The sequence below is a fragment of the Nannospalax galili genome, unplaced genomic scaffold (genome assembly GCF_000622305.1).
Source record: "Nannospalax galili isolate Female #2095 unplaced genomic scaffold, S.galili_v1.0 scaffold816, whole genome shotgun sequence".
Lineage (NCBI taxonomy): Eukaryota > Metazoa > Chordata > Mammalia > Rodentia > Spalacidae > Nannospalax > Nannospalax galili.
Genome location: NW_008338116.1, coordinates 965,985 through 992,040, shown reverse-complemented (window position 1 = coordinate 992,040; position 26,056 = coordinate 965,985). Strand labels below are relative to the sequence as shown.

At 40.3% G+C, this 26,056-nt stretch overlaps 1 protein-coding gene across 1 annotated transcript; it reads left to right on the top strand.

Moving 5' to 3' along the window:
- Positions 1-520: 520 nt before the first annotated feature.
- Psma6 (proteasome subunit alpha 6) lies at positions 521-22,034 on the top strand. Its single transcript, XM_008832910.2, has 7 exons — positions 521-702; positions 10,165-10,259; positions 10,719-10,800; positions 12,105-12,260; positions 14,922-15,100; positions 17,509-17,603; positions 21,816-22,034. The coding sequence occupies exons 1-7, from the start codon at positions 627-629 to the stop codon at positions 21,871-21,873; spliced, it is 741 nt and encodes a 246-aa protein (XP_008831132.1). The 5' UTR covers positions 521-626; the 3' UTR covers positions 21,874-22,034.
- Positions 22,035-26,056: the final 4,022 nt, after the last annotated feature.

Genomic DNA, 26,056 nt, shown 5'->3' with positions numbered 1-26,056 from the left:
AAAGTTGCATTCCTTCGGACCTTGCTGGTTGTCATTACGACTGCTTAGCCTCAAGATTCCCCATTACTCGTATTTGATTCCCCATTGCTCGTATTTCAACCTCAGTTCCTCGTTTACGACAACCGGGCTGCGTTCTTGCCAGATCAGAAGAAAACTTTTGTTCTTTCCAGCGGCTACACTGCAGCCGCATTCTTTTCCTCGGGAGTCCTAGGGAAAGTTAGAACAAGGGAGAACTAGGTAAGACAGGATGCCTGTAAAAACGCCAAAACGAACGGCAGACGTGCTGATTACACTGTCTACTGAGGTCTCAGATAAGCAATCTCTTCAGACCCCTAGAAGGCTTCCTCCTTTGGCTGTTTATAGTTTATCCTTCAGAGTAAAGCCCTACCCACATGCCACCTAGGGCCGCTCCACTCAGACGCCTGCGCACAAGCGGCCCTCAGCGCTCGAGGCCCCGCCCCCATACGGGCGGTGCTTCCCTTCCCTGGAGGAGAAAGAGCGTGAAAGAGCGGAAGCAACCCAGCCGGTGCCCCGGAAGCAGTCGCTCTAACTTCCGGGAGGGGCCTGTGCGTCTGGTGTGGGCGCTACGGGGTGCTGATTGTGCTTGAAGTAGTGGGAAGGCCAACATGTCCCGTGGTTCTAGCGCCGGTTTTGACCGACACATTACCATCTTCTCGCCCGAGGGCCGGCTCTACCAAGTAGGTGAGTGAGCCCGGGGCCGCGTGCTGGCCATCCGAATTGCCCTGTCATGCTTCGGCCTGGAGCGAGCAGATGCAGCCCGAGTGTAGGCTGCGGCTTGAAGCAGGCCGGAGCCAGGAAGGGAGAAGGGTCGAGGTCTGGTCGCGGTGCACGGTGTTTCCACCCGGTCTGGAAGCCGACGTAGGGGTCCCGGAGGCGGGAAGGAGAGCTTGGCTGTCCCCGCTGGCTGGACAGAGAATGAAGGTATCGGACTGCAGTGCCTCCTCCGGCTTCTGGAGCCCGGTAGTTGGTTCTGCGCTGCTCCAGAGGTTCTCCTCTGAGTAATTGTACCTTAACCTACCTAAACTGACCCCCGTTTTCCTTTGCATTCTAGACGTCCTGTGGTCAATTGCACGCAAGCATGCAGAACCCCCTCTGTGCCACACATGCCTGCTGCTTCTCCAACAAAGATGTCACACACATTCCCCTACTGAAGCTCACAGCTTAAAGTGACAGATATGGAGCCAAACGGTTAAGAAAAGTGCCAATTTCCAAGTATCTAGAGAGTTCAAGACTAGTCCATACAATCAGTGGCGCTCAGTAATAGAGCTGCTCCCCCAAACACATTACATTTTTAATCTCTGTAATTTAAATGTAAGAAATCTAAACTCGTTATATTACTCAGTAAAACAATAGATTTTGTTGAAATAGTGTCAGGGTTTAGGATATGAGACCGTTTTTTCATCTTTTGCCATAGAAAATTTAATGTCAGAAGAGCCTCATTTACATCTGTTCCGTGATAATTTTCTTCTTGACCAAGTTTTGCAACTTAGTGCCTTGGCAAGGACAGTTATAAAAATCTTGGTTGAAAAATCGTACAGATGGAAAAAAAAGAAAGAAAAATCCTACAGTTGACCCATAAATGGTGGTCCCACCCACAAGGTTTTAAAGATAACTTAGAAATTGGTCCACTGTAGGGCAAGTCAGTCAGTAACCCATTTAATTCACCTCATTTGAAAACGGTGAGAAAGGAGATAACAGTCTCCTTGAGGACTTTTCATTTTTAGTGTTTTATTCCTGAGTTTGAAATATTTTTTGCACATTGTTTTGGATGTTGTATGGGGGGGCGTTTGCAAACAGAAAAAGCCACATTTAGACTTCTGTCAACCATATTTTAGAAGCTGACCATAAAACAATGTCATTTAAATTTGATGAGTAGAAAGGCTGAATGTAGTGTCATTTTAGAGAGATTTGAGAGAGAAGATGTAGTTTAAAAGAAATTTACTATCCAGATAGAGTGATTCTAATCAATGCCTTGTTGAGTAACATTCCCTCTGTTATTCAGGGCGTCAGACCTTGTTAAGAAAAAGAAAGTGAAATCATAGTATGAGCAAGCAATATAGTGATAAAAAAATTCAGGCCCTGGAACCCTCCCTGAATTTAGGGCCCTGTTGTGTGCTCCATACTAGCCAGCCTGGTCAAGTGTGGAACCTTTGCCTCAATTTCTGTTTGCAAAACAGCAAATAATTCCTCCTTATGTGGTTGTTTTGAGGATTAAATTAGGCATTGTGTTTAGAATGCTCAATGTGTGCTTATTAAATACTGAGTACTCAGTAAATGTAATTGGGTGCCATTTGATTCATTGGCTTTTGAAAAAGAAATTATTAAGCCTGGATATGTTGCATGCCTTTAACCCCAGCACTCAGGAGGCAGAGGCAGAAGATCTCTGAGTTCAAGGCCAGCCTGCTCTACATATTGAGCTCTAGGCCAGCTGGGGCTACAGGAAGACCCCCCCCCAAAAAAAATTATTAAATAAATAACTCTTGTGGATAAGGTATAGTTCCAATTTGAAGGTAATAATATAAGAAAATGTGGTGATAAGGGAAGTAAGGATGAATAGTAAAATAAGGATGTTCCTCATATTCCATAATTAGAACTCAATAATATAGGGGTTGGGTGTGCTCAGTGGCAGAGTGCTTGCCTAGCATGCCTGAGTTCTTTCTGTATTCAGTCCCTAACACCACAATTAACAGTGTAGCATTGATAAAGGTATAACTTTAAATTATAGTACCAACCATAATTATAAACATAACTTGTAACTATATTAGAAATAGACCTTTTAAAAATTATAACTGGTAGCCGGGCGGAGTAGTGCATCCCTTTAGTCCCAGGGAAGCAGGCAGATCTCCTTGAGTTTCAGGCCAGCTGGAGCTACAGGGAGACCCTATCTCAAAAAGACAAAAATTATAACTGGTAATTATTGAAAAATTTTCCTTTTTTCTTTACATTTTATTGATTGATTGTGTGTTTATGTTGGGCACACATGTGCTACAGCAGATGCATGGAGGTCAGAGGACAAATTGTGGGAATGGGTTCTCTCCTTCTACCATGTTGGTGTTGGGAATTGAACTCAGGTTTTCCTGCTTGGCAGCAAGCACCTTTACCCACTGAGCAATCTCTCTAGCTCTAAAGTTTTTTTTTTAATTTATGTATGTAAATTGTGTTTATGTACAGACGTGTTAAGACTTATAGAGCACATAGGTTTAAAGTTTAAAGGTTGGGGATGTAGCTTAGTGGTAGAGCACATGACACAAAGGCATGAAAAATGGGTTCAAGAGAAAAAGACTTCAAGAGAAAAAGAAAGGTGTAATTCAGGGTACCTAGCTTGTATTTTAGAACATAACGTGTACTTCAAATATATATGATTTTTTAAAAAATTGAAACCTGACCTCACCTCCTGGGTGCTAGAATTACAGACATGCACCCTCTTGTCTGGACTACTTTTGGCTTTGGGAGGTAGGGGGTCATGTAGCTCTGGTTGACCTCCAACTTGCTATGTAGCCAAGGATGACCTTGAACTTCTGGTCCTCCTGTCTCCACATCCCATGTGCAGGGATTATAGGTGTGGCCACCACTTTAATTTTATCTGGTACTGAGACTTGAACCCAGGAGTTCATACTTTAGACAAGCATTGTATCAACTAACTTTATATCCTCAGCCCAACTTTATGAACTCAGGTTTCTGTGTTGCGAGTTCTTTTCTTGTTGAGCCATCTCACATAGATCTGACAACCTGAATTTGATCCCTGAAACCCACATAAAGGTGGGAAGAGAGAACCAACTTCACACAGTTACCCTCAAGCCTCAGCATGCATGCTGTGCCATGTCCACATATCATACACACTTATAATAAATAAAACTTTAAAAAAATTAATATATGTGAAATTACAGAAGCCAAGCATGGCGATACATTACTATAATCCCAACACTGCAGGCAGAGGTCAGAGTTCACATTCAAGAGCAGCCTGGGCTACATAGCAAGATCCTGTCTCAAAAATCAAAACAGCAGCAACAACAAAATGTCTCATGAATTCCTGAATTTACCAATGGGAAGACTGAACTTGAATTTGCTCACCTGGTAGTTGTCAACTGCCTGGTTTCTTCTAAGAAGGGAGTATGCTGGTAGGAGCTCTGAAGAAGTAAGCTGGTAGGGACAAATTGGAAAGGACCGTTTCTAAGTAAAATGTAGAAATAGCATTGTGAATTGAAGTCAGAATTCCTGGGTTCACCACCTTGTTCCATACCTCTATTACAACATCCTCTGTTTATGAAATAGAAATAATCCTGCCTGTCATTGTTTGTAAGCTAATAGATGTAGATGCAAAACATTTAAAACTGTACCCAGCATTCACACTTACATGTTTCTGTGAATGGTACTGTTAAGAAGCTGCACTGGCTGCTGTAAATAGAGTCAAGTTTCATGAATGTACTGCCCACGCCTTTAATCCCAGCACTTGGGAGGCAGAGGCAGACAGATCTCTATGAGTTTGAGGCCAGCTTAGTCTAGCTAGTGAGTTCCAGGACAGCTGGAGCTACCCTGTCTCAAAAAAGACAAAAAAAAAAAAAGTCATGTACTGCCTAACAGTGGTATTGTCTGAGAAATGCCATCTCATCCTGTGCTGCCAATGTGGAGGTGGCTGTTACATCACCAGACAATCTAAGGGGACCACTTGCATATGTCATCTATCACAGGATCAAATGTGCTAAGGGTGCCTGAGTATGCTTGTTTTTTGGCTTTTTAAAAAATTTAGATTTGGGGCTGTAGAGATGGCTCAATGGTTAAGAGCACTGGCTGCTCTTACAGAGGACCCAGGTTCAATTCCCAGCACCCACATGGTGACTAACAACTGTAACTCCAGTTCCAGGTGATCCAACACCTCTGACCTCTGTGGGCATTGCATGACGGGGGACACCCACCTACATGCAGGCATTACACTCATACACATAAAATAAAAAATGATAAATAGAATATTCAAAACAATTTTTTTAGATTTATATATTTTTACTTTATGTGTGTGAGGGCCTGAGTGTATATATGTGTATCATGTGCATGCCTGATTCCACAGAGTTCAGAAGAGGGTATCAGATTTCTGGAACTGGAATTACAGGCAGTTGTGAGCTGCTGTGTGGGTGCTGGGAACTGAACCCAGGTCCTCTGGAAGAGCAGTAAGTGCTCTTAACCATTGATCTATTTCTCCAGTCCTGATTTTTATTATTATTTATTATTACTGTGAGTTAACCCATAGTCTCTTCATACATGCTAAGCAGTGCTGCCTTCTTTAATTTTGAGATAAATCCTCACTGGCTTCACACTTGTGTACCTCCTGCCTTAGACTCCCAATAAGCTAGAATCAATACCCAATACCTTTTGCATGCACACACAAAAAAAGTCTAATTCTTACTTTAAATTAGTGTTTCTCAATTCAGGCTTCTCATACCTTCCTTGGTTGTGATTTGGAATTAAGCTTCATTGTTAGGGATGTTGCTCAGTGGTTGGAGTACTTGAGAGAGAGGAAGACTGTGTACATACACATATATCAAATATATGAATGTACACATGTGTCTACACCAAAAAAGTTACAGGCTCAACATTCCTGTATTTCAAATCTCATGTTCTCCCTCTATGCCAGTACCAAGATTTCTAATGCCCTCATTTGCTTGAGGACCACTGTTTTTAAAAAATATTAGGAAGCTGTGTGAGATAACCCCATACTTGCTGATTATGTAGCCTACAAAGACATACACATTTCTTGCCCCAGTAGAACATCTCTTGGTTCTATTTGTTTTTTTATTTTTTATTTATTTATTTTTTGGTCTTTTTGAGACAGGGTCTCCCTGTAGCCCCAGCTGTCCTGGAACTCACTGTGTAGACCAGACTGGACTCAAACTCACAAAGGTCCACCTGCCTCTGCCTCCCAAGTGCTGGGATTAAAGGCATGCGCCACCACGCCCGGCCTTCTATTTGTTTTTTCCTAGGGGCTCTGACTCTTTCTTCTGACCTCCTGGGGCGTTGCATGACAAGGGTGCATTTACATACATGCGGGCAATACACTCATACACTTAAGAGTATGCCACCACTCGTAGTTTTTTATGTGGGTTCTGGGGACCTGATCATGGCCGGCACTCTGCCATCTGAGCCATCTCTTGAGCCCCTCAATATCTTTACTCTTAAGATTGAATAATTTGGGACAGGTGAAATGATTCCGTATATAAAGGTGCTTGTTGCCAATAACCTGAGTTTAAAGGCTAGGCCTGGTGATGCACACCTGTGGTCCCAGCACTTGGGAGGCAGAGGCAGAGGGATCACTGTGAGTTCGAGGCCAGCCTGGTCTACATAACGAGTTCAGGCCAGCTGGGGCTACAGGGAAACCCTGTCTCAAAAACACCAAAAAATAAATAAATAAAAATAATCTGAGTTTGATCCCTGGAGGCCCCATGGTGGAGAAAACCTATTTCCAAAAGTTGTCCTGACCTTCACACAGGCACTGTGGCACTCGTTGTGTGCACTTGCACGTGCATAAAATATATGAATAAATGTTTTTAAAAGATTGACTAATTTGGGCTGGGAAGATAGCTCACTTGGTGAGGTATTTGCCTTACAACTTTCAGGACCCGAGTTTGAGCCTCAGAATCCACATTAAACTAATAAGTAAGCCAGGCATGGTTATGTAGTTTGTGTATGTGTTTGTAACTGTTGTAGTCCCAGCTCTAGAAGGCAGAGACGGGTGGATCTCTGGTACTTGCTGCCAGCCACCCTAGCCTTGCCAAGCTCTGGGCCAGTGAGAAACACTGTCTCAAAAAGCAAGGTGGACAGCCTCGAAGAATAACACTAAGGTTATCCCTCTGACCATCACATGTGTTGCACCCCCCCACACAACACACACGCAAATTGAATAATTCACTTGTTTCTTTACTCTGTCTTATCTCCAATTTGCACTCAAGTCCACTTGGTTAATTTTTCTGGATGATTCCTTTCTTTTCTTTCTTTTGATGGTTCTTTTGTTGTTTGAGACACAGCCTTGTTATTGTAGCCCAAGGCTGTCCTCCAATTCAAGGGTTTCTTCCTTCCTAACTCAACCTGAATGTTGAGATTATAAGCAGAGGGTACCATGGTCAGCTTTTTTTTTTTTTTTTGGTCAATTTTTGTACTTTAGATACTGTATTTAAGTATTATAAGCATGTGTTACGCCTGGCTGAGAACAGTTATTTTGCTTATTTGGTTTGGGGGCGGGGCTGTTTTGTTTCGTTTTGAAACAGGATCTTGCTATGTAGCTGAAACTTTGTAAACTTGCTGTTCTACCTTTGACTTTTGAGTGCTGTGGTTATAGGCATGCACTTGGGTACCTGCCTGTTTTTAAATCCGTATTTGCTAATATGGTAACATTTCAGTCATTTGGGGTTTGGTCTTTTGATCATGTGTTTTGCTTGATCATTTTTCTCATTAAAATTTTTTTAAATATTTAGATGTTTTTTGAGAAAGAGTCTTGTGTAGACCAGGCTGGCATCAAATTCACTGTGTAGCTGATAACATTGAACTTCTGATCTCCCTGCCTTTACATCCCAAGTGCAAGGGTTAAAAGTGTGTTCCACCATGCCCAACTAACTTGTTCCCTCCCTCCGTCCCTCCTTCCTTCCTCTCAAGACAGGGTCTCACTGTGTAGCTCTGGCTGGCCTGGAACGCACTGTAAACCAGACTGGCCTGGAACTCAGATTTGCTTGCCTCTGCCTCCCAGCTGCTGGAACTAAAGACATGTACCACCATACCCAGTGTGACTTATTTGTGGTACATTTTGGGTACTTGTGTTTTCTAATCTAGGTATTGTGAAGGGTCTGGATTCTTCTGTTTTGTTCCTCCAAAGAGTGTTGTTGCCTTAATTTGCTCTCGTTCTTGTAGGCAATTAGTTTGGTTAATCTTGGGCAACAAAATCTGTCTCTTGGATGGCATCTCAAATCTCATTTAAGTTTTTTTATCCTTAGCTAGGGTGCTTGGAGACTGCTTTGTATGCGTGTGGCTATGAAAGTTGGGACTTTGCCTTACTGGTACTCTTCTTTGTCTTCTTTAGCTTTCAACAACTATGAGACTGGGCTTTCTATGGGATTTAGCATTGACCGTCACAGAAAACTCACCCCTTTAACATTCCCTTCTCCCAGCATCTTTTAGCATCTTATTTATGTTCTCTGGTAGTTATTGGTATTTATTCTTGCTTTGTGTAGAATGTATAGAGGATTATTTTGGGGGTGCTTATTTACTGGGTCTCACTGTGTTGCACAGGTTCCCTCAAACAGTCTTTCTCCATCAGCCTCCCAAGTACCTGGGACTCAAAGCACAAGCCTCTACATACCCAGGTTGTTTTTTCTGTGGAAGGCTTCCTAATAGAAGCTTTATTAGCATTATTGGTCACAAATTTAATAAACGAGATATATTTTTTAAGTTACTGGTGATAAATATGCCCGGTGTGATGGCAGGCACCTTTAGTCCCAGCACTTGGGAGGCAGAGGTAAGTGGATCTCTGTAAGTTCGAGGCCAGCTGGGGCTACAGGGAGACCCTGTTAAAAAAAAAAAAAAAAAAAAAAAAAAAAAAAAAAAAGTTACTTGTGATATAGTGAGATAGTAAAATTAGCTATCATAATTAGCCAATTAGATTTGAAATTATATTGAAGGTGAGTTGTTTATTTCTAAACAGAATTTTTTTTCCTTTCCCCCCTTTTTTCTTCAATATATAGCATTTAGAAATAGTTGATAAGGAGTTTTATTAGACTTCTTATTAAAGGAAATTCTATGGTTTTAAGTAATGTCTTCCTTGCTAGTCTTCATCCCCTGTTGTTTTCAGAAGTCTACATGAGGCTAGACTTCACAGCCGAAGCCAGAGTACTCAAGACAGAATTTTGAAATTGTCTACTATGTGTCAAAATTTAAGTCATGGAGTTATGAACTTTTTTGGAATTATTTTCTGTATTCTATACTAACACAGAAAGTGATAGTCTCATCTGTACTCTTACCACCCCCACCCCCCCATCCCCTGCAGATAATCATGAAGTAAACTATGTAATACCAAAGTAGTTTGGGTTTTGCTTGCATTTTGATCCTAGTCTTTGAACACATAGACTGAATTGACAGCAGCTTTAAGTTCTGAAGTTTGTTACAAAGAACTAGATGTTTACTGTTGAATGAAAATTGCAAAAAAGCATGAGCCAGAAAAATTCAACTTGATAGACAAAAGTCAATGCAAAATGTAACAGCAATTAAAACTGCATGTGGTCAGATAAGTTACTGACCAAAAGGTAACACAAGTATTAACTCCTGAGAAATTTTAGAGCAGCTAAATTTGACCTAGGAAACCGAGACTTGGTAGATATAATACCCAAAATAATTGTTTTTTAATTTTTGTGATTTTCATACAATATATTGTTGGCTGGTATTTAGATCCCCTTTACTCTCCACAATTCCTTCCACTGTTCCCTGTCCAATTTAGTGTACTCTCATTTATATATATAACATGTACACACGCATGCACGTGTGTGCATCTGATTTGTGTCCCCAGATGCAGCCATTAGGTTGGGTTGGAGTTTCTTACCCACTAACCCTTTGTCTATGCTGGGATTTTGCCTGGTTTGAGCTTGCATAGGACTCCACAAAATACATTTTAAAATAACAAATATACTGATAAAGATCTGCTGAGATCAAATTAAATTAAAACTATATTGAAAATTGATGCTTGAACCCGATAAAAATAATTTCAGTAAAATAAAATTGGAAGAAATGGAGCTAATTTAATTGATTTATTACTATTTCTGTTGTTTTGACTTTACATGTCTTGAGTGGCATTCCATGTGAGTTCATATAGCTTGACTTTGTTATTTCGTTATGTGAATTTATGATAAATTATTTCACTTTTTTTTCTTTGAGATAATGTCTCAAGTATCTCATCAGGCTTTCCTCAAATTCCGTGTATAAGAAAGGATGATCTTGAACACCTGATCCTTCTGCTTTTGCCTGCCAAGCACTGAAACCATAGCTGTGTGCTACCACACCCAGTTTATGCAGTGCTGGGACCCAGTGCTATGTGCATGCTAAACAAGCTCTCTACAACTGAGTTACATCCCCAGCTCCTCTTCACCTTTTAAATAACCTATTTTGTTTTTCCAGAATATGCTTTTAAGGCTATTAACCAAGGTGGACTTACATCAGTAGCTGTCAGAGGAAAAGACTGTGCAGTAATTGTCACACAGAAGAAAGTACCTGTAAGTAGCCAATTATTACAAAATGAAATGGAGGAATTTTTCATGAGTTTGCACAGAGGTGTATTACTACTACATACATTAACATTGCCCTTGCTTTGACTCAGCTTCCCTACTAATCATTCAGGGAACATTTAGTGAGCATCTGTAGATGGTTTACCTGAGTAGACAGAAGCAAATGTTAAACTTTGTGGTATGATTATAATAATTACAATGAGATTTCTAAGTCTTTTGTTTTCTTAGACCTTTAGACATGTTTGTAAACCCACAGGAAACATCTAGAAAAGACATCTTTCTCCACTCTCTTAAAAATTGGTTTTAACCATAAAATGAATCGAGTATATGTGTCAGATAACTCCCATTATAGGTTATTGCTGTAGTTCTATATCATTGTTTTTTCATGACTGCACAAAGGCCTGTGGCCTTTTAAAAGAAATTGTCATGATTTGTTTTGTTCATTAGGACAAATTACTGGATTCTAGCACAGTGACTCACTTGTTCAAGATAACTGAAAACATTGGCTGTGTGATGACTGGAATGACAGGTAATTGACTGGACACCTACTTGGATACATAAGCCTTATATAATTTCCTTCACGATTATTTGTGTGTTTTATATTTATTTAGTTTACATTTATTAAATATTTTTATTTTATAAGTGTATTCCCTACCTGTATGTAAGTGTACCCACATCATACAGTGCCCGTGGAGGTCGGAAGAGGACATCAGATCCCCTGGAACTAGAGTTACAGTAGTTTGTTAGCCACCGTGTGAGTGCTGGGATTCGAACTCCGGTCCTCTGCAAGAGCAGCCAGTGCTCTTAACTACTGAACTATCTCTCCAGTCCCCACATTTATGTATTTATTATGTATAGATATCAGGACAACCTGCATAGAAGTTGGTTCTCTCCATTCTGGAGATAAAATATTTTAAGAGTATTTAATGAATTTAATGATTGCTTGATTAGTTGTTTAGTTGATTGGTTGTGTTTGTTGTTTGTTTTGACAGCATCTCACTTATAGCCCAGGCTGGCTTCAAATTTAGTGATTTTTCTTGCCTCAGCTTTCTGATTATTGGGATTACAGGCGTGTGCTACCGGTTCTGGCTTGTGAACTATTTTGAAATCATATATATAATGGAATTAGGTCTTTATACTCTTATTAAGGAAACTGAACTGAGGCATCACTCATAGATGCTGTGTTTCAGATGTGGTCAGTAGTATAAAGGGACTTAAGTCATTAATCTCACTAAATTGTAGTGATAATGGCACTGTTTAGAAGTGAGTGAGAATTTCTATAAAATTTACTTTAGCTTTCAATTTTCTGAATTCAAAGGAAAATCAAACCTAAAACACAAACACGTAGGGATATTATTCTCTTTCCTTAAAGCATTTACATTTGAGTGTGTGTGTGTGTGTGTGTATGTGCACGCATGTGAGCATTTGTGTCACAGAGAGCATGTAGAGGTCAGAGAACAACTTGCAGGAGTCGGTTCTCTCCTTTGACCACGTATCCTTCGACCAGGGATCAAACACAGAGTCGCTGGACTTGGTGGAAAATACATTTATCAACTGAATCATCTCAGCAACCCAAGTTACTGGATTCTTATATTTTGGCAGCTGGTGACTGCTTAGCACTAAAGGGCACTGTGGTAAATAGAGCTCCGTGCTTTCTTACATGTACTTGGTGCTGAGTACTCTTCACTCAGTGTTTATTGTCAGGAGAAAAACCTGCTTTCCTTTCCTTAGATCGTGTTTGAAATAAAGCTGTAGGTAGTGGAGAAATAGGCTTTCGGGTTCATTCTTTCCTTCTAAAGAAGTAAATCTTTGGGTTTTTGTTTGTGCTTTAAGCTGACAGCAGATCCCAAGTACAGAGGGCACGCTATGAGGCAGCTAATTGGAAATACAAATATGGCTATGAGATTCCTGTGGACATGCTATGTAAAAGAATTGCTGATATTTCTCAAGTCTACACACAGAATGCTGAAATGAGGCCACTTGGTTGTTGTGAGTATGCTTAGAAGTCTCCTGAATAATTGATGAGTTATAAATATTTTTAGAGAACTAAATTTATTCTTGGATTCTGAACATGTAGTTTGGAAAGTAAAGCTTTGGGTACTATTTAACTGTTGTTATATATTCATCTTCAACTTTTTCCCCTTTTTTTTATGTGTATGAGTGTATTGTCTGCATGTATATAAATGCACCCATGTTGTGCAATGCCCACAGAGGTCAGAAGAAGGTGTCAGATCCCCTGGAACTGGATTTACAGGTGGTTGGTAGCTGCCATGTGGGTGGTGGGAATCAAACCCAGGTCCTCTGCAAGAACAGCCAGTGCTCTTAACCACTGAGCCATCTCTCCAGCACCCCCCAACTTCTTTTATTTACTTTTTATTTTTAATTTTTTAATTTTATATGTATGAGTGTGTTGCCTACATGTATGTAAGTGCACCTGTGTCATGCATTACCTGAGAAAGTCAGAAGAGGGTGTCAGATCCCCTGGAACTGGAGTTACGGATGGTTGTTAGCCACCATGTGGGTGCTGGGATTCGAACCTAGGTTCTTTGCAAGAGCAGTCAGTGCTCTTAACCACTGAGCCATCTCTCCAGCCCTATTTATTTTTATTTTTATGTGTATGAATGCTTTGCCTGAATGTATGAAAGTGCACGCATGTCAAGCAGGGCCTGGGGAGGTCAGAAGAGAGTGTTGGGTTCCCTGGAACTGGAATTTACAGATAGTATTTAGCCACCATATGGCTGCTGGAAACTGAACCTAGGTCCTCTGCCAAGAACAACCATGCTTTTAATGACTGAGCCATTTCTCCAGCACCACAACTTCTTTTCTGGTCTCACTCTCTTTTCCCTGATTATCTGATTAAGCCATCGAGTTTTACCTCAGAGTATCTGTTCCTTCCTCTCCTGAAAATTTCATTGTTGTATTGCCATTGCTTCTATTTTATTCATTTCTTTTCCCTTTTTTTTTCTAATCTATTCTCTGTAATTCATGAATTATTCTAAAAATGTGTTTTGATTGTTGCTTTCTCATAAAGACTCATTCGTAACCAGACACATACTCCTTAAAGTGATGTTCAGAGCCCCCACAGTACTCCCTTATCCTCCTTGTACTCTTCCCTCATCTTCCATCCTTGTAATACGTGCATCTTTTGTCGTTCCTTGGTATACCCAGTCATGGATGTTTCAGTACCTTTGTGTGTATTCTTTTTCATTGACCTTCATGGCCTTAGGATCTGTTAAACCCTGCTCATCTTTCCAGGCTCTGGAGTAAATAAGTATTTGTTGTTGCCACAAGGAATAAGTAGGTATTTCTTTGCATTGCCTTTGTGCTTCTTGCATACTGAGTATGAAACAAAATTACAAGATAACATTAAATTAAAGCAGATATCTGATAGGTTGTAGAGTATCAATAAAATCCTAATTAGACTCTAGAATATTACTGTTAGTATTTGGCTAATACTGAATCTTACAGTAAGATACTGTATATCAGAGATTCAGATCCTAGAGTATTAGAAAACAGGCGTCAAGCCATTATTTAAATACTTCGTTACATGCTCTGCCAAGTAAGGAGGTTTGGCTTTATTTTAATTGTCCATAATGTGTCCATAATGATTAGATTAATAATAATGTTATATACACAGAAAGGGTCTATACCAATAGTAATGAAGATAGGCAGTATGCCAGTGAGAAAGTAGCACCTAAATATGATACACTTGGCAGCAGCATTCCCAGAGTGTGTTCCTTAAACTGTTAGGTCCCTGGAATCTTTTTTTGTTGCTGTTGTCTTGAATCAGGGTCTCTGTGTAACCCTGGCTGTCCTGGAACTCACTGTGTGGACTTGCCTGGCCTGGTGCTCACAGAGATTCACCTGCTTCTGTTTCCCAAGTGCTAGGATCAAAGGTGTGCTCCACTACACCTAGCCTCCTGGGATTTTAATAGTTATTTCTTAAATTAAGAAAAAAGACAAAATAGGCATGGTGGTGCATGCCTTTAATCCTAGCGCTCTAGAGGCATAGGCAGGCCAGTCTCTTGAGTTCCAGTCCATCCAGGGCTACATAGTGAGAACCTGCCTCAAAGAAAAAAGAAAAATCCTTGATCAAGTAAATTTTTTAAGCCTTTTATTTTTATTTAATGTGTATTTGTGTACTGCCTGCATGTATATAAGTGCACCCGTGTTGTGCAGTGCCAGTGGAGGGCAGAAGAGGGTGTCAGATCCCCTGGAGCTGGAGTTATGGATGGTTGTTAGCCACCATATGGGTGCTAGGATTCAAACCCAGGTCTTTTGCAAGAACAGCCAGTGCTACTAACTGCTGAGCTATCTCTCCAGCTCCTGATCAAGTAAATTTAAAAACTTAAGTTTTTAAGTGTGGAGGTAGGAGAAGCAGGATTTTAAGGTTGGTCTTGGCTACATAGCATAAGGCCAGCCTGGGCTCCATTCTCTGCCTCAAATAAAAAACCTGATAATATCCTTCTGAAACACATAGGCAATCTGTTAGCTAATTTATCTTGGTGATAAGCCTACATTTTATCAGTTTTGTGGAAACATGACCCTAAAATTAGTGATCCTTAAATAATAACTATGTGACAATACCAAGAAAGAAGAAATTTTGTTCTAGAAAGGTATACCATATTTAATTGGAATCTTTCTTTTTAGGTATGATTTTAATTGGAATAGATGAAGAACAAGGCCCTCAGGTGTATAAGTGTGATCCTGCAGGCTACTACTGTGGATTTAAAGCCACTGCAGCAGGAGTTAAACAAACAGAGTCAACTAGCTTCCTTGAAAAAAAAGTGAAGAAGAAATTTGATTGGACATTTGAACAGACAGTGGAAGTAAGTTAACCGTTAACCAAGAGGAGTTGACTTTATTTAATGCTCTATGGTTATTTGTGTTATGGGTATTCTATAAGGCTACTCTGAGTGTCACAGTATCCAGGTTTTTTAGCTTCATAGCATAATTGATGCCATTCAGCTGACATGGGAAAATGAGGACTGCTTTTATTCATTTAATTCCTATCTTAGTCCCTAATATATTTGAAATGATGTTCAACAAACCCATATAATGAAATGGGGAAATATGAATGAAAGACTCATGACACTGATGTGGAGATTAGGACAGCCTGTGGGAGTCAGTTCTCTTCTACTATCTGGGTTCCAGAGATGGAACTCAGTTTGTCAGACTTAGCAGCAAGTACCTTTACCCACTGATCCATCTTGCTATTTCAGTAATCATTGTTTTTATGGTCCTAAAGAAAAGTAGCAACAAAGTAAATTATTTCCTAGTAAAAGGAATAGCTCAGTTGGTAAAGTGCTTGTCTTGTAGCATGTAGACTTGCGTCCAATCCTTCAGAACCCAACATTTAAACAAAACAAAACTGTATATACTGGCATGTGCTTGTGATCCTAGCACTAAGGTGGTGGAGACAGCCAGCCAGCTAGCCTGCCCACCCTACTTGGCGAGTTTCAGGCCAGTGAGAGACCCTGTATCAAGAAAACAAGGTAGACATTGCCTGAGGAATGACACCCAAGAACGTCCTCTGACCGCTACACCGCCTGCATTTACATGTGTACTATATATGCTATGTAAAAACAGAGCTATGATTTTTGTTTTTGTGTGTGTGGTAGTGTGGTTGGTGTTACAATGCTGGGGATTAAGCCCCACATGGTAGGCAAGTGCTTTAACACTAAGCTACAGTCCCATTCCTCTCCAGGATTCTTTTGGTGGTGGTGGTGAGTTGTGTTTTTTTTGTTGTTTGTTTGTTTGTTTGTTTGTTTTTGAGTCAGAGTCTCTGTAGCCCCGTCTGGCCTGGAACTTGCTATGTAAACCAGGCTGATCTTGATCTCAGAGAGATCTTCCAGCCTCTGCCTCCCAAAAGAGGATTATTTATTATGGTTTTGGAAATTTTAAATTGACAGAACAAACTACAGTTCTTTTTTTTTTTTTTTTTTTTTGTCTTTTTGACACAGGGTCTCCCTGTAGCCTCAGCTGGCCTAGAACTCGATATATAGACTAGGGTGGCCTTGAACTCACAGAGATCTGCCTGCCTCTGCCTCTGCCTCCCTAGTGCTGGGACTAAAAGGCGTGCACTACCACTCCTGACTGATACAAACTAAAATTCTTATATATAAATGTTTCATAATCTTAAACTGTTCTTTAAAAATATCCTCTTGCCAGGAAGTGAAAAGTAGCTTAATGGTCCAGTACCTGAGCCATGAGTCCTTATATTCAATCTTAGCACCACAAAATACATAAATTAAAAAACAAGCTTCAACCAGGTGTAGTCCCAACACTCAGGAGGCAGAGGCAGGCAGATCTCTGTGAGTTCAAGGCCAACCTGGTCTACATAGTGAGTTCCAGGCCAGCTGGGACTACAGAGAGACCCTGTCTCAAAAAGACCCAAAAAAAAGCAAAACAAGCTTCAGTACATTTTTTGGATGCGAATTAAAGCCCTTCAAAAACTAGGCACACTGGTAGCCCATACCTGTAGCCCAGCATGCAAGAGGCTAAGACAGGATGATCGAGTTCAGGGCCAGCTAAGCTATATAAAGTCTCCAAGAAAAATAAATAATAAAAAATTATCATTATAATAAGGAGGATATGATGATACATGCCTGTAATCCACACTGGGGAGGCAGAGACAGGAGGATCATTGTATGTATATGTATGTTTGATGCCATCCTGGTCTATGTAATGAGTTCCAGGCCAGCCAAGGCTGCAAAGCAAGATACGTTATAATTGTTTGGGAGTTTAACCTATGGTAAAAGGAAGTTAAAGCTGGTTAGTTCTACTCTGGAAGATAGTACAGTATGCCTTCTTTAAATGTTTCTTAAAATTGTAATTCATAATTGCATTAATCACATCAGATTTAAAACATTCTCAAATTGCTATTGCTTTGAACCTTTTAAAGGTACAGTACCTCAGGCTGAATGACTTAAATCATTCTTTAGTCTCTTTCATACAGGATCCTAAGCATACAGCTTTGTTTACAGTGGTCATCATGCAAATAAGCTTTTATATAAGCTATCCTATTTTGTTTGATAAACCCCTTTAGTAGCTGGCTGGCTTCATAAAGGAGTTTATTGTCATTGACAGTCAGCATGCCAACAGATGGTTAGTTATAGAACTGTGTCACTGACACAACACAAATAACCATCTTATAATAAACATTATTTTAATGAACTTGGTGGGAAAACCCTGATATCTGAAAAGTAATATATTTTAATGTTGGTACTTTTTTCAGACTGCGATTACATGCTTGTCAACTGTTCTGTCAATCGACTTCAAACCTTCAGAAATAGAAGTTGGAGTAGTTACAGTGGAAAATCCTAAATTCAGGTAAGTTGTTTTCAGCCATTTCTTAAAATTCTAGAATAAAGAGCTAGAGACATTTGGGTCCCTTTGTGCTATAGTTGTGTGTGGTGGGGTGGTAGTAAAATATGATTTTTTTTTCAGCATCTGAGGAATCTGTCCAAAACTCAGTAGAAAGCTAGGAATGGTGGTGCATACATGTAATCTCAACACTCAGGAGGCTGAGGCAGGGGGTTCATAAGCCAAAGGCTAACTTGGTTTTTATTGCACACCCCATCTCCAGCTGAGTGTGGTGGCACAGTGCTTTGGTCCTAGCACTTGGGAGGCAGAGGCAGGCAGATCTTTGTGATCGAGGTCAGCCTGGTCTTCATAGCAAGTTTCAAAAAGCTGGGGCTAGAGGAAACCCTATCTCAAAAAGACAAAAAAAAAAAAGTGCTTAGTTAACATCAAGGCCGTGGATTTGAACCTTAATACTGCAAAACAAAACAAAACCTTATTGGAGTCTCTTTAAAACAGAGACCTCTTCTCCTTGTTCCAAGTTTATGTATGACACTAGAAATGATACAAAAGTAGCCCTTATACTGGCCAGGTGTGGTAGCACAGGCCTTTAATCCCAGCACTTGGGAAGAGGCAGAGACAGGCCTGGTAAATTCCAGGCCAGCTGGGCCTACAGGGAGACGCTGTCTCAAAAAGCAAAATCAGACCGAGGCTAGTCTGATCTCCATAGTGAGTTCCAGATCATCCAGGGCTACATAGTGAGACCCTGTCTCAAAATAAAACAAAGCAAAAGGCCCCACACCTTTATACAAGAAGTAAAATGAGGGAATGAAGTTAGTGGTAGAGTAATCGCCTGCCATACACAATGCCCTGGTTAGATCACTGATACTACAAATAAATAAACAAGTGAAACAAACTTGTGTTTTCTTTTTTTCAATTTAAAGCAATAGAAACACATTCCAAAGTAGGAACTTTGGTTATTTACTGGGTGGTGGAGCTCTAAAAGCAACATGAACTAGATAGTTGAATTGCAGGTGCTGGTTGCTTGTTCAGGCTTACTAAGTGACTTAACGCCCACATATCAGCCTACATGATTCAAATGCCTACAGGTTGCTTAACAAGCGTCAGCTCATTCTCCTAGCAGTGGGTGAGATGGTTTGCATACCATAGACCAGGATGCTCTTGTGATTAGTGAAAAACAATTAAATCCACAGATGCAAAGAGGTGCTCAGAGGCATTTTAACTATGTAGTGTATCTCCTTTTAGATTGCAGCCATCATAATGGTTACATATGGGAAGTTGGAAAGCTTAAGACCTTGAGGAGTTTTTCAATAGTATATGTTTGTTTTGTTTTGTGATTTTTGTCTTGAGATGTAGCCCAAATTGGGCTTGAATTTAGGTCTTCCTCCCTCTGCCTCCGGGATTGCCTGGGCTACCATACTGGCCTTGCTAGTGTGTATTTTTTTTCTTTTGATAAGTAATATAAACACACAAAAAAAACTGAATTAAGAAAATAGCCGGGCGTGGTGGTGCACGCCTTTAATCCTAGCACTTGGATCTTTGTGAGTTTGAGGACAGCCTGGTCTACATAGTGAGTTCCAGGACAGCTGGGGCTACAAGGAGACCCTGTCTCAAAAAGACCCAAAAAAAGTAAAGAACAGTTGAATATAACCTCTTTTTTTTCTATAAGAAAAAAATTTGTTTGGTTTTGAGGCAGGGTCTCACTAAGTAGCCCAGACTGACTTGGAATTTAGGATCTTCCTTCTTCAGCCCCCAGTATTGGGGTTATAGGCTACCACACCTTCCTGACCACCTTTTAAAATTTGTTTTATTTTTTATTTTAGTTTTGGAGAGTTGTTTTGGGAGAGGATCTCAGGATCCCAACTCCTAGAAATACACCTGCCCTTGCCTCCTGAGTGCAGGCATTAAAAGCATGTGCTACCTTGCCTGGCCCAACTTCTTTTTTAAGCACTGAAATTTCAGTAGACACTTTTCTGTTCTGAGATCTTTTATTACCTATAAATTTTATTTGCATCTGTTATTAAGACACCTTAAAGAGCTGAATAAGCAAGCCATTGTAGCTGGGCCTGTTATCCCAAGTACTTGGGCAGCTAAGGCAGGATTATAGGTTCAGGGCAGCCAACATGGGCTACAGAGTGAAATCAAGGCCAACCGGAGCAGCTCTGTCTCAAAAGAAGTCAGAAAATTAAGAACATAAAAAATTGGCATAAGTTTCAGGGCTGGAGAGATGGCTCAGCTGTTCAGAACACTGACTGTTCTTGCAGAAGACCCGGGTTCAAATCCCAGCACCCACATGACAGCTAACAACCGCCGTAACTCCAGTTCCAGGGGCTCCGACAGCCTCTTCTGACCTCCTTGGGCATTGTGCGACACAGGTGCACTTACCTGCATGCAGATGTAACACTCATACACATAAAATAAAAGTAATAAGAGCTGGGCGTGATGGCACTCGGGAGGCAGACAGGCGGATCTCTGTGAGTTCAAGGCCAGCCTGGTCTACATAGTTCCAGGACAGCTGGGACTACAGGGAGACCCTGTCTCAAAAAGACCAAAAAAATAAATAAATGAAATACTTTTTAAAAATTGGCATAAGTATCAACAACCATACGATCTACATATTCCTCCAAGTTGAACAAAAAAAAGTCATTTTGACAATTTTTACTTTTTAGAAATTTAGTAGTGAAGCTAGGTGTGGTGGCACATGCCTGTAATTCCAGAATTTGGGAGGTAGAGGCAGGAGTATCAGAAATTCAAGGTCATCTGTCCTCAATTACATAGCAAGTTCCAGGCCATACTGAGCTCCTTGGGTCATGAGACCTTATCTCAAAACAAAGGAAACAGGGCTGGAGAAGTGGCTCATGGATTAAGAGCACTGGCTGCTCTTGCAGAGGACCAGGGTTCAAATCCCAGCACCCATGGCAGCTAGCAGTGGTCTTACAATTCCAGTTCCAGTGTATCTGACACCCTTTTCCAGCCTCCCAGGGTATTGCATGACACAGGTGCACTTGCATACATGTGGACACAACACTCATACACATAAAATAAATTTTTTCTAAAAAATTTTTGTTTTTATTTTATGTTTATGAGTGTATTGCCCGCATGTAGTTAAGAGCACCCGTGTTGTGCAATGCCCGCGGAGGACAGATGAGGCCGTCGGATCCCCTGGAACTGGAGTTACGGACAGTTGTTAGCTGCCATATGGGTGCTGGGATTCGAACCCAGGTCTTCTGCCAAGAACAACCAATGTTCTTAACCACTAAGCCATTTCTCCAGCCCCACAGAAAATAAAATTTTTAAAAATCAAAACAAAGCAAACAAACAAAAATCCAGCAGTGACAGGTCATGTCAACAGGTCCACTGATTGCTGTCACGACAGACATTTAGAAAATATTATATATTCACCATGGAGCACTTCTAGGTACACACGATGGTATACTTCTAGGTATATTTTCATGGATAGTTACTGCTCTGAGCAACTCTATTTTGCATGTATATATGCATTGATTCACATATGGCACACATGTATGGATGTGCGTACATTTGTGTATAGGCCAGAGAGTTGATGGAGTGTCTCACATGAACCTACAGATTGCTGATTCAGGTAGCCTAGCTAGCCAGCTTCCACCCAAGCTCTGGGATTACAGCCAGGCTGATACACTTGCCCAGCATTTACCTGTTTGATGGGATCCAGACTCTAATCCTCATGTTTGTGCAGAAAGTGCTTTACCTACTACACCATTTCCCCATCTCTCCAAGCAACTGTAACAAAAATATTTGCTTAAGTTTCTGTATGGATTTTGATTACTCAGTTGGTACAAAGTGAATTGTGCTAGGCTTAAAGGCTTTGACATTCAAGCTAAATTGAACATATTTTATATACTTCAGCTTCATATTATTCAGTTTAAATGTTTTCAACTTTAGCTGCAATTAAAGGTTTTGTTTCCAAAAGACCTAATTCTGGATCTGACATCAAAGAAGTAAACATTTTTGTATACAGATGAAATTGCCACACTGTGTGGGAATTCCTGCAATATGATCTGAGGAAGAGTCATGGGCATATAGATTTTTAAAAGATTGGTTATAAGTTGGTAGTTGCTGAAGTTAGATGATAGGTACATGGGAGTTTATTGTACCATCTTTTGTTTGTGTTTGAAATATTTAATAAATTTTTAAAGTAAACAGTTGTGGGTTTTGTTTTGTTTTTTACCCTTTGCCTTCTAGGATTCTTACAGAAGCAGAGATTGACGCTCATCTTGTTGCTCTAGCAGAGAGAGACTAAACATTGTCATTAGTTTACCAAATCCATGATGCCACTTGCCTGTGTGTCTGATAACAAGTCATCATAGAGGCCCCTAGATTGAAAAAGGAACCTTTCCCACTCCTCCTACCACTGAAATGGTTAGGACTCTGTATAAATAAAACAGTGCTTTTGGAAAATAATCGTATCATGTTTTTCTTAACCTCTAACTTTAAGTATTAAGCCTTAGTACCTTTGGACTATTAAGTATTGGCTATCATGTTTTAGTTACTTTGTTGATACAAATACATGTTTTGTTGGTTTAGGGACATAGCCCAATATTCAAACTACCAATTTGGTATAATTAATAAATAGCAAACTTCAATGCTGACTTTGAAACCATCTATGATTGCTAGTTGTCATGTGAAGCAGGCTTTTATTTACATTCCTCATTCCAACGGGACATTTTTGGGTTTGACGTTCCATGGAAGACTTTAACTATACTAAAAAGATAGTCTAGTTGATCTTCAGGTTGGTTTGGCTTGGGTTTTGTTTTTTTTTGCTGTTGCTGCTGCTGCTGGGGGTGTTAAACCTAGCATGCTGAACTGTGCTATACTGCTGAGTCACATTTTGAGATAAACATTTAGTCTAGGTTCAATAAGTAAGTGTTTTTGTAAGATAAGTATTCTAATTACCTTCAAGAAATACAAGGCTTAATTTTTGTGTTTCCTTAAGATTAAGTACTGAGGCCTGAAGGGGCATACCTTTAATCTCAGCATTAAGGAGGCAGAAGCAAAAGCAGATCTCTTGATATTGTGTACAACCTGGTCTATATAGTGAGTTCCAGGCCAGCTGGGGCTACAGGGAGATCCTGCCTCAAAAAAAAAAAAACAGACAAAATAAGTATTGAAAGAAGAAAATAAAAAATTGGTTTAAAGCTTAGAGATAACACCATTAGCAAATGTTAAAGGCGAAAACTATTCATTCAGAATCTATTTTGGTATACTTTTTATGTACAAGATTAAGTTTTTAAATTTCCTGTAGTGCTTCTCTAGTGACCTAAATCATTGATTATTACAGAAGCAGCCCCCAAATTTTGGAAAGTACTTAATATGTGTTATCATGTGCACTGGGCAAGACTTGCTGTTGATCTTCACAGGTCATTGTATCTGCTATATAAACAAAATACCAATCCTTGAAGTCAGAGTTACCCATCTTTGAAGCACTGGGCCATATAGGGAGGTCATGGGAGCATATGGCCTCTAGAAGCAGGAAACTTCACTAACCACATCCTTTCCAGAGCTGAGTCTAGAATAATAGTTTCCTAACAGGAAAGCATAGCTTTTCAGTCCCGTGGCTGCTGCACTGGATTACCCATTTGAATCTATGAAGCTCTCTAAAGATGTTGCCATCATTTTGAAGTGAGGCCTGGAAGAACTGCTCCCCTGAACAGACAACACCCTTAAAGCCTGTACTGATTTCATTGCTCTGGAATTGTAGATGAGAGACTAGCAGATAATGTTCCTGTTAGAAGATACCTTTTGGCTATAGAAAACTAAAATTTGATGGGAAAATCTACATGAATTATGATTACAGAATAGTTTAAAATAATTAGAATGGGTTATATTAAAAAGGAACTGAAAGAAAAGATCAATGAATTAAATCTGTACTCAAAAGGCATTTTTAGCCAGGCAAGGTGGCACAAGCACATCTTTAATCCCAACACTTGGGAGGCAGAGGCAAGTGGATCTCTATGAGATCTAGGCCAGGCTGGTCTCCATAGCAGTTCCAGGTCAGGTGTGGCACAGGGAAACCCTGACTTGGGGGGCAAGAAAGACATTTTTTATTACATTTACATTTTACTTTGTGTGTGTGTGTGGCTATGTGGGTTCACATTCCATGATGCAAGTGTGGAAATCAGAGGACAACTTTTAGGAGTTGGTTCTTTCCTTCTACCATATGGTTTAGGGGGTAGAGGGGTAGAGTCCAGGTCATCAGTCTTGGCAATAAGCAACCTTACCAGATGAGCCATCTCATCAGCCCTTAAAGGGCATTTTGATGATAAATATAAAGTTGGGTCAGGTATGGTACCACAGACCTTCAATCTCAGCACTCAGGAGGCATAGGTAGGTGAATCTCTGACTCCAAAGCCAGCCTGCCTACATAATTGAATTCAAGGCCAACCAGAGCTACAGAGTGAGACCCTGTCTCCAAAAAAAATAAAATAAAGTCAGATGTGGTTGTAGTTTGTGACTGTAATCACAGAAGTTGGGAGGCTGAGAATGGTGAATTCAAGGGCAGCCTGGACTACTTGGCAAGTTGCAGAGCAACCTGAGCTATAGTGAAGCCATCTTTTAAAAACATGTACACACATTGCTGGGTGTGGTGGCACACGCTTTTAATCCCAGCACTCCACAGAGGCAGAGGCAGATCTCTGTGAGATCAAGGCCAGCCTGGCCTACATAGTGAGTTTCCAAGCCAGCTGGGGCTACAGGGAGACCCTGCTTCAAAAAAAACAAAACAAAAAACCAAACAACAAACAAAAACCCCAGCTTATGTACATACATAATACCAGTCCTTGAAGGGAAAGCTTTCTGTCTCTGCAGTCAGGAAGCCCATATAGGGATCATGCATGCAGTGCCCATGGAGGCTAGAGAGGGTGTTGGATCCCCCTGGAAACTGGAGTTACATATGGTTGTTAGCCACTATGTGGGAACCCAGGTCCTCTGCAAGAACAGCAAGTGGTCTTAACCACAGAGGCATCTCTTCAATCCCAGTGTGTATTTTCTTTTAAATACTGAGAGTATTGACAAGAAGAGTATGCCTGGACATTCATGAATGTGCAACAGTCTGAACAGACACTTGGCCTCCTAAACAGAATCGTAACCACTTAGGTGGGGTGAACAAACCAGGTACTTGTTTCTCTTATTAGCTCCCCAAGTCCAAGATTCAGATTTGTGCCATAATCAAAGTATTACATGAGTGATTTTCAAGATCTCCCTTAGAGTCATAAATGCTAAATACATTCTAATGTTTCTCTAAATTTCCAAAATATAAGAAGAAAACTAAAATTGACAGCTAACATCATGATGGCAAGTTAGTAAGTACTTCTCTACTATACTGTTATTTACCATACCAATCCATGATAAATTCTATTTCCACTTTTGCATTCCATAAAATCTAGCTAACACAGTAAGAGATTAAGAGATACCAGAAAGAAGAAGATAGAACTGTAAATTTCAGTTTAGATTGTTTATCTTTAAAGAAATAAAAGTAGCCTAGGGCTTAGTGGGTAAGAGTGCTTGCCCACCAAGCCTGATGACCTGAGTTGGAGCCCCAGGACCCCCACACAGTAGAAGGACAGAACTGACTTTTCTGCAAGTTGTTCTCTGACTCACATGCACTGTGGCACCTGTGCAGGCACACACAAATAAAAATAAAGCTTAAAAATAGCCCGTACACGCAGGCAATATACTCATACATGTAAAATAGAAATAATTTTTTTTTATTTAAAATAGTGTAAGAGGGTCAGGCCAGTATAGCTCAGCGGTAGGTAGTGTTTGCGTCACGTGTACAAGGCATTATTGTTTAATCTCCAGTGTCAAAATTCATGAGACATATTCTTCTGGTAGCCATTTAATCCTTTTGGCTTTTTGATTTCTGCCATATGGTGGTGGAAAAAAATTCCCCCAATAACTGCTTGCACAAGTGCTCTGCAGTTCCCTGCCTCCCTGCCTCAGGGCCTTGTCTGAAGTCAGAACAGCCTGCTAGTCTGTGCAAGCCCAACACAGCCTAGTGCTCGGACTAAAGGCATGCCACTATGCCCAGCTTACAAAAATCTTATTTTTTACATTTATTTTGTGGGGGTGGAGGTCATGCCTGTGCTATGGCATTTATGTGGTGATCAGAGAAAAACATGAATTTCTTCTCTTTCCATCAGGTCCCAGGGAATGAATTCAGGTTGTCAGACCTGGCAGCAAGCACTTTTACCTCCTAAGCCATCTCACCAGCCTTCAACTCCATAGTTTTAAATAGGGAACATGTATGAAGAAACTGAGAATGCACTAGATACGTAGGAAGATGAAATCAGGAAATCGTGGTCCAAATAGATGTTTTACTGCCATTAGAAATGTTTTGAGAATTTTAGATGACATTGAAAAATGCTTATGACACAATTGGGAGAACGAAACATTTCACTATTTACCAAATCTATGTTCTCAACATA